This window comes from Polyodon spathula, chromosome 20, assembly GCF_017654505.1.
Source record: "Polyodon spathula isolate WHYD16114869_AA chromosome 20, ASM1765450v1, whole genome shotgun sequence".
NCBI lineage: Eukaryota > Metazoa > Chordata > Actinopteri > Acipenseriformes > Polyodontidae > Polyodon > Polyodon spathula.
The window spans coordinates 24,062,746-24,076,769 of NC_054553.1; the positions used below are offsets into that span (position 1 = coordinate 24,062,746).

Genomic DNA, 14,024 nt, shown 5'->3' on the forward strand with positions numbered 1-14,024 from the left:
TGTTCCTTCAGCTTCATGATGTAGTTTTTGTTAGGAAATGTACTAACCAACTGTGAGACCTCCCAGCGACAGGTATATTTAACCTGAAATCATGTGGAACCCCTTAATTGCACACAGGTGGATTCCATTCAACTAATTATGTGACTTCTAAAGATAACTGGTTGCACCAGAGCTTATTTAGGTGTGTCATAGCAAAGGGGGTGAATACTTATACAATCAATTATTTTCTGTTTTATATTTGTAATTAATTTAGAACAATTTGTAGATTTTATTTTTCACTTTTGACATTATGGACTTTTTTTGTGTTGATCAGTGGCAAAAACCTCTAATTAAATCCATTTTGATTCCATGTTGTAACACAATAAAATGTGGAAAATTCCAAGGGGGATGAATACTTTTGTAGCCACTGTACTTGTGTGATCCACGTGTTACAGGCGTTGACTCTTCGTATGAGTCTAGCAAAGATCATTGTTACAGAATTCTGTTGTTTCCAGGCATATTGCTCCTTTCTTTCCATGGTGACAGGTAGTATTACATTTTTATATAACAGATGGGCTTGAATAAACTCCCATCATCCTTCCGTTTATCCCCTCTGAACTTTATTGATGTACACAGTAGCTTAAATGCTTGAATAAAATGCTAAAGTTAATTATGGGGGGGAAAAAACCCCAACCCAGACAACAGAGGTCCACTATATGTAAAAACTATATGACAAAATGGCTTTCATATGCAATTCTTCTTGTTCTTGATTTAGTTTTTTGTAATTACCTTGTCGGTTCTACATGTGTGTTTATCTGACTGATGAACAGTATTCTTTACAAAAATCATGGAACTTTGCCCTGATGCTGTAGAATTGTTTTTTCTTTTTTTCCCCCAAATGAAACAACTCAGATTTTATCATAAAAGATTTATTAAGAACACACAATGCCAAAACCAGGTTTAAAGTTCAGATAAAGCTTATTTACAAATAGCAAAACAATCTGTATGATACAGCACAAAGTACAGTATTTACAGAGTGCAAAAAAAAAAAAAAGCATATGCTTGGGATGGAATCTCGTTCATGGAATTGGTCAGTGTAACAATGGCAGTCTCATAGGCTGTTCCAATTGGCAGTTACGTCCAAATACAGGCCACTTGCTACCAGAAATGGCGGTTTAGGAGTGATTCAGGATACTTTAAGCATGAAGACGTTTGGCAGATTTCATGGCTGAGCTAATGTTAATGTACAGTACAATCATTCATCTTGGTTAAGGTACAAGTGGCATTCTCCTGTAACAGTCTTGTGTCAAGTAGCAATGTCGTACCTTTCTGTTCAATATTATCCTTGTTCAGTGATCATTTTTATATTTAAGTAGCATGGGTAGTTTCTTAAATGAATCCCACTGAACATTTTTAACTCACCCTTGTTTGAATCTGACCATTTTATAGCGCAGAGCCGCTGTGGGGAGCACAGTCATTTATTTTTGGCATCAATAGACAACCAAAAAATAAATCGAGGGCAAGCTCAAACCATTCCACCAAAAGAAAAATTTAAATGAGCCAGGCGTTAGCAGCAACATGTATTTTTTAAAATGCTTTTATGGACATAAGTGTTGAAAACCCACAAATTAAGCCATTACAACAGCCTGGCGTGCGTACGCACACAAAGTTTAATTTCATTACATTAGTTATCGTAATTATCGTTTGTCGTCATTTATGCAGAATACAATCGCCAAAAGCCGAGCAGTTGAAGAAAAACAGTAAAACATGAAATAACCATTGTGAGTATTACAGCACTAGATTAACATGATTTGATGTTTTACCATGTTTAGCAATGCTTCAAGACTATACCATAATTTCTTTACACTTTACTTACTTTTGCCAAAGTTATTGTAATGTGAAATAGTATAAAACTTGAATTACCTGAAATGTTCACTTCTGATGTCAACAGGAACCGACAATATTACTTCAGTCTTTTTTTTTTATTATTGTTCTTGTAATGCTGAGCATAATTTAAACATTAGCAGAAGTTGTTTATTAACTGGACTTGGGCAGCATACTTTCAGTGTTCAGCCAATTCATTTTTTTTTTTAAATCCTTCCATAGTTTAGTCTCATAGTTGGTGTTCTGCACCCAGTACTTGATTAACAATCAGTCCAGTTTGTATACAATTCAAGGGTAGTTTTTGTTGTATGAACACAAACGTTCTTTATACCTGAAAAACCTTTTATCTGTTGTGTTCTCGTGAGTTAAACCAGCTCAATTGTATCTCAGGTAGCCAAACAGAAATTAAACGAGGGTATATTACAAGAAGCTCCTACAGAGCTGTTTCCAGCAAACTGCTCTTAGTACTGGTAAGTTTAAAAGGATTAAAAAAAAAAAAAACCATGGGCTGCCTGAAGATTAGATTAGTAATATAACCATTTATGTATATAATATTTAGACCAAGATTTAAGAGGGTGTAAAATAATAAATACTTCAACATTATGAATATTTTTGCATTTGACCTCAAGCTGTTTGTTTCCATAATACCTGTGGGGAAAATCCTTTGTTTTTGTTATTAATTTCTTTGTAATTTGTAAAGAGCTTTTACATGAAATGTTATCTCTCTTTCTTTCACCTCTTAAAGTAGTTCTAGTCCACACATTCAAATACTCAAACAAAAATTGCTGGGGCAAAAAAATTACCATATTCATAGTATCAAAAAGATTATCAAAAAACTATCTTGCAAAAGAAACTTACACATAAATTACATCCTGAAAGGAAAAAAAATGCACCTTGTACTATACAGAAGTGTTTCCTTCCTTTTCTTTTAATAGGTAATTTGATGGTACATACTGGCTTTTATATTACTCCTGTGTTTTTTTGTTTTTTTTAAATGATATGAATTATGCCAATTCAAAATGAATGAGTACTGAAACATTCGTTCCAGAACTATTAAATACTGTATTGTAGAATATTTTATTGCAAAAGCCACACCTAAATAATACATCTTGGTAGTTTCACAGTACTTGTTGGTCTATGAGTTTGTACTGCTGCATCAGTTTAACATCAACTCCTTTTAATGTAAATGATACAGCAGCGCTGTAAAACGAGGGACTGGCAGTATTTCATTCATAACATTTCAGGTGTGTTATTCAAGCCACATGTGCATCATGTCCCCCCTCATTTCATTCATAAATATATTCTGCATCGTTTTAACAGTGTACTGTAGTACCACAGCCAGGTAGATCCATGCAAGTGCGGTGTGCGGTTTGCGGTTTATTTAACTCTGAAACCAATGTCAATTGTTAGAAAGGCAAGGAAGAAGTGCTGCTTGATTTGGACCTTTTTCACCCCTTTTTAAGATAATTATTCAATACTTTCAACACTTTTAGAAACATGAAAATAAAATTCTATACAAATATAAATTAGAAAAAGAATAAATGCAATTCAAGCATTCGATAACCAGACAAAACAGGTTGCGTGATTCTTTTACTCTAATCTTGTGGCATTATAATAAAACTTGATATATCCAATTTTGAAACTGCAGGAATGTCTAAGATTTGCTCAAAGTTGAAAGTAATAAATAAGTCTGAGAAACAGAGCACTTCAGCATTTTAGTTAAGTTAGGAGGTGGGGTGGTACAAGACTTTTGTACACATTTTGATCCCAGAATACAAATGTGTGGGGCTACATTCTAAATTAAAAATAGAAATTAGTTGGTGTACACACTAGTGCTCTAAAATGAAAACCCTTATAACATATACTGTACTCATTCACATGCATCCTGTGTTCTAACGATGGGTCTGCTTATTTCTCCATATACTTTGTGATGGATAACAGGTTGTATTGCAAAAAATGCAAACTTTGAATGTTTTATTAATTAATATTTGCTGTATATGCATAGCTTTTTCCTTTGTAAAAGTGAGCATTGGAAAAACTTTTCATTTATAAAAATAATGTAATTTGTATACATTTTGTTTGTCCACGTACGTAGTATAGCTTGTTATATGTATATTTTTTTTAAAAAGCAAACGTGGTTTAAATGCTATCAAATATTTGCATGGAATGGCTTCTAAATTTCACTCCTAAAGAAAATATAATAAAATGCAATCTGTGATAAATCTTACTAAACTATAACTGTGCAATGTGAGCATTCATAAAATTACAACAACAAAACAAATTGGTAGCATCCAGCATTTTTACATAATGCTGTTCCAAAACTAGGTTGCGACTCATGTAAACACCTCTGTGTCTGTCCATTGTAGACCTCAACTACTTTCTGATAAAATTTACAAAGTACCAAAGTAAATGTATAGTGTGTACAGATTGTTTATGGTTAGCAAATATCTCTTCATAAGTGTACATTTCTACTGCTTCGCCAATAGTTTTAACAAAAGTCTTTCCATCTAGTTTGTTTCCAGTAATAGAAATATTTTTTCCTCAAACGTTTAACATCATAATACTGCATAGTAATCAAAGCTGCACAACTGGGGATATTAAATCAAGGCTGGGTGTGTGGTTGTTTGTTTTTTCTTTTCACTTTTCTTTTTAAAATCTTAAATCAAGGAACACATACCCTCTGTATATTACAACACAACCCTGTCTCTCTAGCTCTGGATATCAAACAGGAGGGGTCTCGAATATAAAACATTTGTTATACACATCCTTTGTTTACCTTCCATTTTGGTGTCTTTGCATGATTTCATAATGTCAATGATCAAGTTTACCACTGTTCTAAATGCAGGTCCATGGCAGGGTTTAAATTGAGATCTGTAACATCCAAGAACTCTGTGTTGAAGATACTAGGACCAGTTACTGGAAGAGGGGCAAACCCTGTCGCCGAACTGGGGGGTGTAAGGTCCAGCCATTCCATGGTTTCCCAGGGTGACTCGTTGAAAGTGAGGTTCAAGCCCTGGCCCTCGGTTGTCGACTGCGATATCCTGGCATCTATTGGAGAGAGTGGGGCCTCCATCATGTCACGGGTGTTGAGCAGTTCCTCTTGGTGAGAACCTGAAAACCCATCAGCCATCCCTTCATGCTGGGCATCTTCAGTCTCGATTTTGAGCAGAGCAATTTCACTAGCCCGGTTCATGGGACTGTTCAATAAGGCTTCATGGTGGTTGTCCCGGTTACTGGTGCCATGTTCAAAGGAAGAGATTTGTTTATAAGGCCCTTGACGTTTTTGTACAGGCACACTGGCGCTCCCTGAGGACACTGTGATACGAGGCACTTTTGATATGCAAGACCGCTCCTCTTTGGCATTAGCTGGCATTTCTGCAGGCACACAAGAGCAAAGATTTAATAACTAGCATTATTTTGTTACATTCTAAGTTGTTTTATGTTAAAGTACTGCATGATATACCCGACCGCATCAAAGTTTTTTTTTTAGTGGAGAGTGCAGGTCATTCTTTATAAAACACTTAATAAACTTCACAACCTTTTGAAGGTTTAAACCCATAAGAATTTCAGCCATTCTTTTTGTTCTCGTGAGAAGAAATCTGGATATAGTTAACTAGTAAAAAAAAAAAAAAAAAAAAAAAAAAAAAAAAAAAAAAAAGCGATTTGGGGGAAAAACCGACTCTGTATACCTTGGAAAACCAAAACTGGTTCACTTATGAAGCAATAACTCAAACACAAGATGGTATGTTTAAGAGATCTGAGATTAATAGAGGTAAATTTCTCTACTGAGACTGTAATAATAGTGATGTCTTTACATTTATATTCATAGGTTCTCACCTCCACTCTCAATTAGGACATCTAGAAGTTCATCCATCTGCTGACTTCTAGTCAGTTGCTGAAATTAAATTGAAAACATATTTTACTTGGTATTCCTATATATGTTGTATAACAGTACTTGTTTTTGGTAACAAACATACATTTGAAAATCTGCAATTGTATGGCATAACTCTTCAGGTATGAGATTAAAAAATGGCGCAGAACATTGTTCAGTTAACATTCATAGTTGCAGATCAGGCATCTTCAAAATACATCATAAGTATACAATCCTTCAACACACAAATAGCATCCATTAAAATCTATGTTTTCTTTAAGAATACAAAACTGACCTTTGTCAAGTGTACAAATCTCTTGACAGCAAAGATTCCTGCTCCTCCTCCCCTCCCCTCAGTAACCATGTACACTGCTTGAAAGTTGAAACTATCGGTAAAGTTGACCCACATGGCTGGGCTTTTTCTTCTTTTTTCTTCTTTTTTTGGACAATAAAGAAAGGATATTCTGGAGATACTGTTCCTAAAATAACCCTTTTATATATTTTGCAGAAGGGGTTTTTTTTTTAAATGTGTTTTTTTATTTTATATTTATTTAGCTTTGTCGCCGACAGGATTAACTAAATCTTTTTTGCATATTCACTAAAGGGAAAACACGCGTATAAGCCAGGAAGAAGCATGCAGTGACATTAAAATACTGGTGAAAAGCAGTGAATTAGGTATAGATGCATATATGAAAGGATTAACTTCTCATATCTGGCTGAATTAGATTTCAATTTAGTTTACCTGCTTTACTGCATCTTCATAGGAGGGGGGTTGTTTAATCTTTAAGTCTGAGCTACAGAAGGCAACAGTAGAGAAGGGAAACTTTTGACCCAAGTGCCCAGGAGAGTGCAATATAGCCATCTATATGGAAAAAGTAAAAGTTTAGGTTATATGCGGTATTGAAAAGGGGTTTTTAAAAGAATAACTAGTAACTGGCACTCGAGGGACAAAATCTAATCTTTCTGGTTGGGGGTTCTCTTGATTTAGCTAAATGTATTCAGAGGTTTGAGTTGAAAAAGGAAGCAGTCATGTGGGTGTAACTGAGTGACTCTAAGCAGCCGTGAAAGACAGAAATGGATAGAGAATCTCAATATAGGACACACAGATCGCAAATTGATTGGGAAAGGTTAAAGGTGTTTGCAGTCTTTTTAAAATGCTATTTGAAGACACATGTATTTAACTAATAATACACTGAATACCTTGAGTAGGGTTTCGGAGAATAACTATGGTACGCATTCCCAAACTCCTCTCCTTATTATATAGTTTTGCTTTCTGCTTACAGGAAACCACATTGATAAACAGGAAGAGTGATTTGAAGAGGTGAAATATACTGGACATGTGGTGTTTTAGCAGAAACTAGATCAGGGTTGGGAGGAACACGTGTTTTAAAACTAGACAAATGGTGTCAATCTGTGTTTCTCTTGTGTGATTGCCAGTTATAAACAGGTCCGATTTTATAGAAAAGCAGGATATGGTTATTTATTTTTAAGTTTTCCCTTTTTATTTTTGTGTTGGGTCAGTTGTGATCACCAGTGTAAACTGTTATACTATTAGTTTAGAATTATGAGTAGTTTTTCTGTGTTGGCATTCTTGTAGCTCTTTCACAACACCCCAGCATTTATTCTGTGACCCACCCCCCTGTAAGAAACCTGTAAGCGGCGGGGACAACCTTTTTATATTCAGTTCTGGGTCATCACATACCTTGTTCTCTATGTTGGGACTCTTTGGTGCAGAGTGCTCCCTGCGGCTGAAACCGTTTTCTGTAACACTGGGGAACACTGGCTGCATGTTCCTTTGGTCTGTAGAATAGGAGCAAGAATTCCCTGGCTGGCCAGCACTATTCTGTGGAATCTAGAACAAGGAAAAACGTTTTTAAAGTGATGCACATTAAACGATATCTGCTATGAACTGTACTGAAATGATCAGAGAAAAATAAATGTGTGTGTGGTGGTGGTGGTGGTGGTGGTGGTGGTGGGGCGACCAAACTTAATGCCATTAAGAAAACCTGTGGTTTGTAATATATTTTGTAATGATGCCATGAAATTAGTGTATTCCAAGCTCTTGTATTGTTAGGCAAACTGGCAATATATTCCCAGTTATGTGCTGCACATTGTTTTTTAGGTTACATAAAATTTTGATATGAAATTCCTGTTAACCAACATCGTATTTTAACAAATGTGGTTCTGTATTTTCAGAGAAAGAAGTATTCTTTTAATTGAATCAATCTCAACAGCAGTGTATATCTCTTTACCTGGACTGGCCGTTGTCTGTTTCCATTTTGTTGCGGTGAATGACTGCGACCATCCCCTGCCTGGGTGCTGGGGGAGACCGACAGCAGGTAGGGGTTATTGGGGGATGGAGGAAGGCTTGCTGGCTTTGCGAGAGGGGAATGCTGCGGGGAACACTGCGGGCTCAAGAATGCAGACATAGTGGGGCTTCCGCCAGCCAATTCCAAGCAGTGGGGGCTCACCACGCTGGAGATCTTTGGTGGCCCACAAGAGCTTTCCAAACAGCTGCTGGATAGATTGTTTTTGATTTGCTTGGACAACAGCGGGCAGCTGGAAGCCACGTGCTCCTGCTTGATAGAAACGCCAAAGAAGTGCTGCTGCTGCTGGTGAGGCAGCATCTGTGTCTCCTGCTGACCATGGTTCCGTTTGCGCCTGTGTAGCTGCATCTTGAGCTCCTCAACCTGCCGCTGTTCCTGGTGCAATTTCCAGGTGAGCTCTTCGATCACCTTCTGCTTCTCTACCAGCATCTTGTCCTTCTCTGCGTCCAAGCCGTCCATATCTGCCTGCATGCAGCCCCCATTCATGCTGCCCATGAAACCCTCGTCAGCGCTCAAGTGGCTGGGTGAAGGCTGGAGGCCGAACTGCGGGGAGGACATTGGGGCGTCACTGAAGCTGTCTGGTAGAGAGCCGTTGACAGAGAGATCTGAAGATGCCGGAGAGATGGGTGGGGTGGAGCTGGTGCTGCCGAACTGGTAGAACCCATTGGACATGCTGCTGGATGAACTCTGAGACTGGTAGCCTGACATGGAACCCACTGGAGTCACTGGGAAGGTGACCGTTGTAATATCGCTTGACATTGGTACCACGTTGGTATTTGGATCCTGGAAAGGCCTGAGCCGTTCCATGAGAGCGGTTTTGGTGCCGGAAACTGGGAGGCCTCTGATTCGCAGCTGTTGTCTCAGCTCAGACACCTGGGGTTATGATTGAAGAGGAAGAGACAATTATTACGTTCAGTCAAATATTAAAGACCACCTTTTCTCAAGTGACCAGTTTTAGAAATTTCCTTGTAGTCTCTTGTAAACAGTTTTCACTGTAAAGTACCATATATTGTTTATAGTCTGCGGTACAGTGGTGGTCAAACATTTACATACCCCAATAATTTCTAGAAATTTCTCAAACAATTTTAGGAATCTTCTTTTGTAGCAAAACTTGCTTCTGTGGATGAGGAAAAACTTACAAGAAATAGATCTATTATATATATATTTTTTCAAACTCCAAAAATGCTAATTCAGAAGTATTCATACCCTTTGATGCTATGATAGTATTGTATACACGCTGCTAGCAATTTCAATATGCTAATACAGCACCTAATTCTAGAAAATGTTGGATTGTAGGTGAACATTCTTTAGAGAGTACAAAAGGGTTAGGTATAGTATTATTGCTGTCATTACCTGTAAGTTAATATGGAAAAAAGTAAAGAGCTATCTGAAACTTTAGGCAGAAAATGATTTATTGTCATAAAGCTGGAGAAGGATATAAGATGACACTCCTTCGGTCTGGAATAAAGAAGGTTCTTTCACCAAGAACAAGTATAAGAATTTTGAGGAAAGTTACTAACAATCCGAGATTGACTGCCAAAGTGAAATGGCTGCAAGTGGGACTGGGGTTTTCATTTCAACCGTAGGTCGAGTATTGCATGGTAAAGGTCTTAATGGTCGCAGGTCAAGGAAAAAGCCACTCTTAGGAAAACATTACAAGGACAATCACTTAAAGTTTGCATAATGTCCTTCTATGGCGCTGTTTTTCCTGTAATGGCACAGGAAATTTAGTTCCAATACATGGTAAAATGGATTCCATAGCATACCAAAGTATATTGACCAATCATCTGAAACCCTGCGCTTCAAAACTTGGTTTAAAGCGCAACTGGACATTCTAACACAAGGATCCAAAGCATACATTAAACTCTACTTCAGAATGGTTAAAGAAGAATAAAATCAAGGTTCTGGAATGGACCAGTCAAAGTCCTGACCGAAATCTGATTTGAGAATCTTTGGTATGAGTTGAAGAAGGCCATGTTCAAGAGAAGTCCTCTGAATTTGAATGAACTGGAACAATTTTCGTTGAAGAATGGTCAAGAATCATGCCAAAAACTCATTGACAAATATGCTAATAATTTAAAAGAGGTTATTGCTTAAGGTGCCTCAACTAGCTATGAATACATTTGAATCCTCAAAAGCAAAACTTTTGCTACAAAAGATTTTTCCTTTTTATATTATATATGTAATATATATATAATACCGTATTCAATTTGGCACAGCGTTTATTTTAAATTGATCAAAATGACTGCACCCCTTAAATAAGGATGGTGATTATACAAGGGTGGCTTTTATTAATGATACTATGCTTTACAAATGCTGCAATATTTTACTACATGATTTTTAAGGCATTTTAGAAGTGGCGCCGTGAGAGGCTCCGATCTGCAACACTATACTCTTGTGTGTTTTGGGGGCTTGAAATGTAGTACATTAATTGACAGTTAATGAGAGCCTATTAGGTGGGACTTGGAAGGTCCAGTGAGTCAGGAGTATTGGTTGTTAAGGGGTGGGACAATGCTGGTGTGGCAGTTAAGTCCAAGAGAGTGACATAGATGTTTTTCTGCACCAAATATTACCTCAGAATATCAGCATGATTTCTATAAAAACTCAATAAATCCTACTCGGTTATTTATTTTTTTCACTGTAACTTACTTGTTTGTTTGTTTGTAATTTCTCTGCAAGAGAAACCAAAACTAAATATTCTCATAGATCATAACCGCATTGTTTTTATTTGTAGGAGATTTAGTATGGGAATTGCAATTGAACTGAAAACAAAACAACAAAACCACCTATAACTTCAGAAGGTCTGCTGTTCTGTATGTAGTTTATCTTGGATTTTCTTTCAGAACTGTACGATAAAATAATGTGCTTACTATGTGTACATTAGTTTGAAATGTACATGCTAGATTGAGGCTCCCGTCTCTTCGAGGGCGTTACATCTACATAGTCAGTGTTGCACATTTGTTTACTCTGTGTGTGTGTGTGTGTGTTTGTTTTAGTAGGGGGAGAAAAAAAATAATGTTTCTTTATTTTTAGCGGCATTTATTTGAGGGCAGCCTCTATTATAAAGCTGATATATGACTGTGGCATCAATACGAGGGCATCTTTAATTCGAGGGTGGCGCCAAATTGAAGCTATAAGGTATATATAAAATTATTGTATTCGTGATATGAATCTAGCAATGGATTTCCACCAAAAAATCAATCTTAACACTCAGTGGTTTATAGTAAATGTTGGTTTTATAGTAAATGTTTTTTATACATCAAATCTATCTTTTTTCTTTCTTTTTTTTGTGGTTCTGAATACTAAAGACCATGACTTACTTTCAGATCATCCAGATTGGAAGGTAAGGGCGCAGGCTTTATCGGAGAGATCTGGGATTGCCCTGAAAAGGTGCTTTTAACAGGAGACAGGGTGCCGCTTGAGACAGTGCTGGTGGGTGCATTCGTATTCCTTGGCAAGGACTCGTTACATTGCCTAAAACAAATATTGCATTAGATATTAAACATAAAATACCCTACACGGTTGTAATGATGAACATACAGAAAATTCATTCATATTTCCTAGAGACCACGTAGAAGCTCTTTTTCACCTCCCTCATCCATGTGCTATTCAGTCAGACTTCCTGATACAGATGTCCATTTCTCAAACCACTGCTCTGTGATCTCTGAATTGAAAACGCCCTTGCGCTGCCCCCCTGGAAAAGCATCATTGCACTTCACCATGTGGACACTGACTGTACTCACTTGAGCTGGGACTGGGGCTGGGGCTGGTAGCTGAAGTGCTGTTGGTGCTGCTGTGGTTGGTGGTGGCGCTTCTGTTGACTCAGTATCTGGAGCTGGAGGAAGAGCTGTTGCTGCTGGAGAAGCCTGGCGTAGGCAGAGTCCATTGGGGGAGGGGACCGCTCAGCTTTCTGGTCCGGTGGAATGTACTGGTGGTATTTCAGTTTCTTCACCTTTGGCTTAGTGTCTTTGGGTTTCTTGTGTCGATTCTTATCACACATCTTTGACTATCGGGGGGGGGTGGGGGACAATGAATAAAAAATGCTTTATAATCTGTTCAAAATGTTTCCACGTGTTCCACGTGTACTTTGCTTAAGGCAAAATGCTTTCCAGTTATACCTTTAGGTATTATTATTTATTTATTTTAAAAACTCATTGTTAGTTGAACAGTTAAACAGGTGGGGTTTTTTTCAGGATCTTTGAAGAAATTCAAGCTTGCAGAAGACAGTGACAATACATTTTATACTTAATTACATATTGCAAACACATACATTCCCCAGTATCTCACCTTCACAATAGCAGGGACAGGTATGGGGGGCGTGAGCTGATTGCTTGTCCTTATTGGGCTCTCTGCTTCGTTGGTTTGATTATTGGGTAAATCATTTTCTCCGTGTATTTCTATTTTGGGGGATACCTGGAAGAGAGACAAAGTATAGAACATTTTATGGAAAGTTCATGTCTATTATCCTTTACAGCACTGTACTATGCTTTTTAAAATGACATATAAATATAACTTTTTCATGTTCAAAGCAAAAGTGTGAGTAACTTTTTACCAGATCTGGTTTTGGAATCATTTTTAGCATCATTCAAATTCAACAACAAAGTGATTTTATGAATTCATTTGTTCCAAACTACTAAGCTGATATGGAGAAATTTCCCAAGTTCAGCTGTTTAACTTCCTTTCAAACATCCTTTATTTTCCATGCAGTGCACTTGGTGCAGTATACAAACAGAGCACATTTATTTCACACAAGGATGGCCTCAGGGGCCATGTTGGTTATGAACCAGAGAACACACTGTAATAAATGCTAGTGTGTTCATAAAATAGCTCATTTAGAAAAAAAGTTCTAAAAAGATTTGAATGTTTGCTGTATGACTCACAGTATGACCTCTAACAAAGACGTCAGCTAAATGATGACAGATCTGGTGTAAAACCATCAAAGGTGCTGATAAGAATCACTGACCCAAACTCGGATGTGAAAAATAGGAATTCAGACTGAAAAAGGAAATGTCCTTAGGCCACTGTGATATTTCTTTACCTTACCTATCGTGAACGTTAGAACAGGATACGTGGAAACACTTGATCACTGCTTTCACTCCTACACACATTACACCAATAATAGTTTAATAATCTCATGCCACTGTGTTCGCTGAACGCACAATAGTTTGGCACATTGACAGCCGCGCTGGAAAATCAAGACCCCCCTGTGCCAAGTACACTGTAACAAAGACACTGGTATGCAGAAAGAATGTCGGAGCCAAGGATCTGTCGCATCCAGGTTAACCGTCATTCAGGAGGCTTTGCAGGACAAACAATGTTCATAGTGGGCAGATATCCTTGCCGAATGACTCGCAGCATGTTGAAAACACTGCATTCAATACGCTACAAATTCTACTTGTTAATAATCTTGTACAGGATTCTTTGCAGTCCCTTTACGGAGTACAACTCAAAATATTGGATATTTTTTCAACATGTTTAAGGGGATGGTTTGCATAAATCAGATCTGATCATATTTTACATGCTATTACTGTTTAGGCCATGCAATCATAAGAAATACCATTCTTCACAGTGGTTATATTGTAAAAAGAATGCTTGACTGTACATATAAGTTAATCAATCTTTGTTTTATGTTGCACCTTTCATAGTGGCCCACCATCACCAAGCACTTTACAAGATAGAGAGATACAATGCATAATACATTAAATACAGTGAAATATATATATATATATATATATATATATATATATATATATATATATATATATATACACACACACACACACACACACACACACACACACACACACACACACACACACAGTGGAGGATCAACAGGGAATATTAAAGTACAGAAATTTCCTTTTTATATACATCCAGAAAACAAAATGAATCTTAATCTGAGTTTATTACACAATATGTTTTGACAAAATAAAAATCCTGATTGATTACTGATGCTGTGGGCA

The 14,024-nt window shown here is 37.2% G+C and overlaps 1 protein-coding gene across 1 annotated transcript in view; it reads right to left on the bottom strand.

Annotated features, from left to right (window-relative positions):
* Positions 1-892: 892 nt before the first annotated feature.
* The window catches only part of myocd (myocardin), a 32,592-nt gene continuing 19,460 nt past the window's right edge, over positions 893-14,024 (bottom strand). The window contains exons 6-13 of the mRNA XM_041220287.1: positions 12,349-12,474; positions 11,805-12,067; positions 11,382-11,535; positions 7,987-8,934; positions 7,437-7,586; positions 6,477-6,596; positions 5,701-5,758; positions 893-5,238 (exon numbers count right to left, since the gene is read on the bottom strand). Coding sequence (XP_041076221.1) covers positions 4,688-5,238; positions 5,701-5,758; positions 6,477-6,596; positions 7,437-7,586; positions 7,987-8,934; positions 11,382-11,535; positions 11,805-12,067; positions 12,349-12,474 — 2,370 coding nt within the window. The 3' untranslated portion in view covers positions 893-4,687. The remainder of the gene's footprint in view (positions 5,239-5,700; positions 5,759-6,476; positions 6,597-7,436; positions 7,587-7,986; positions 8,935-11,381; positions 11,536-11,804; positions 12,068-12,348; positions 12,475-14,024) is intronic.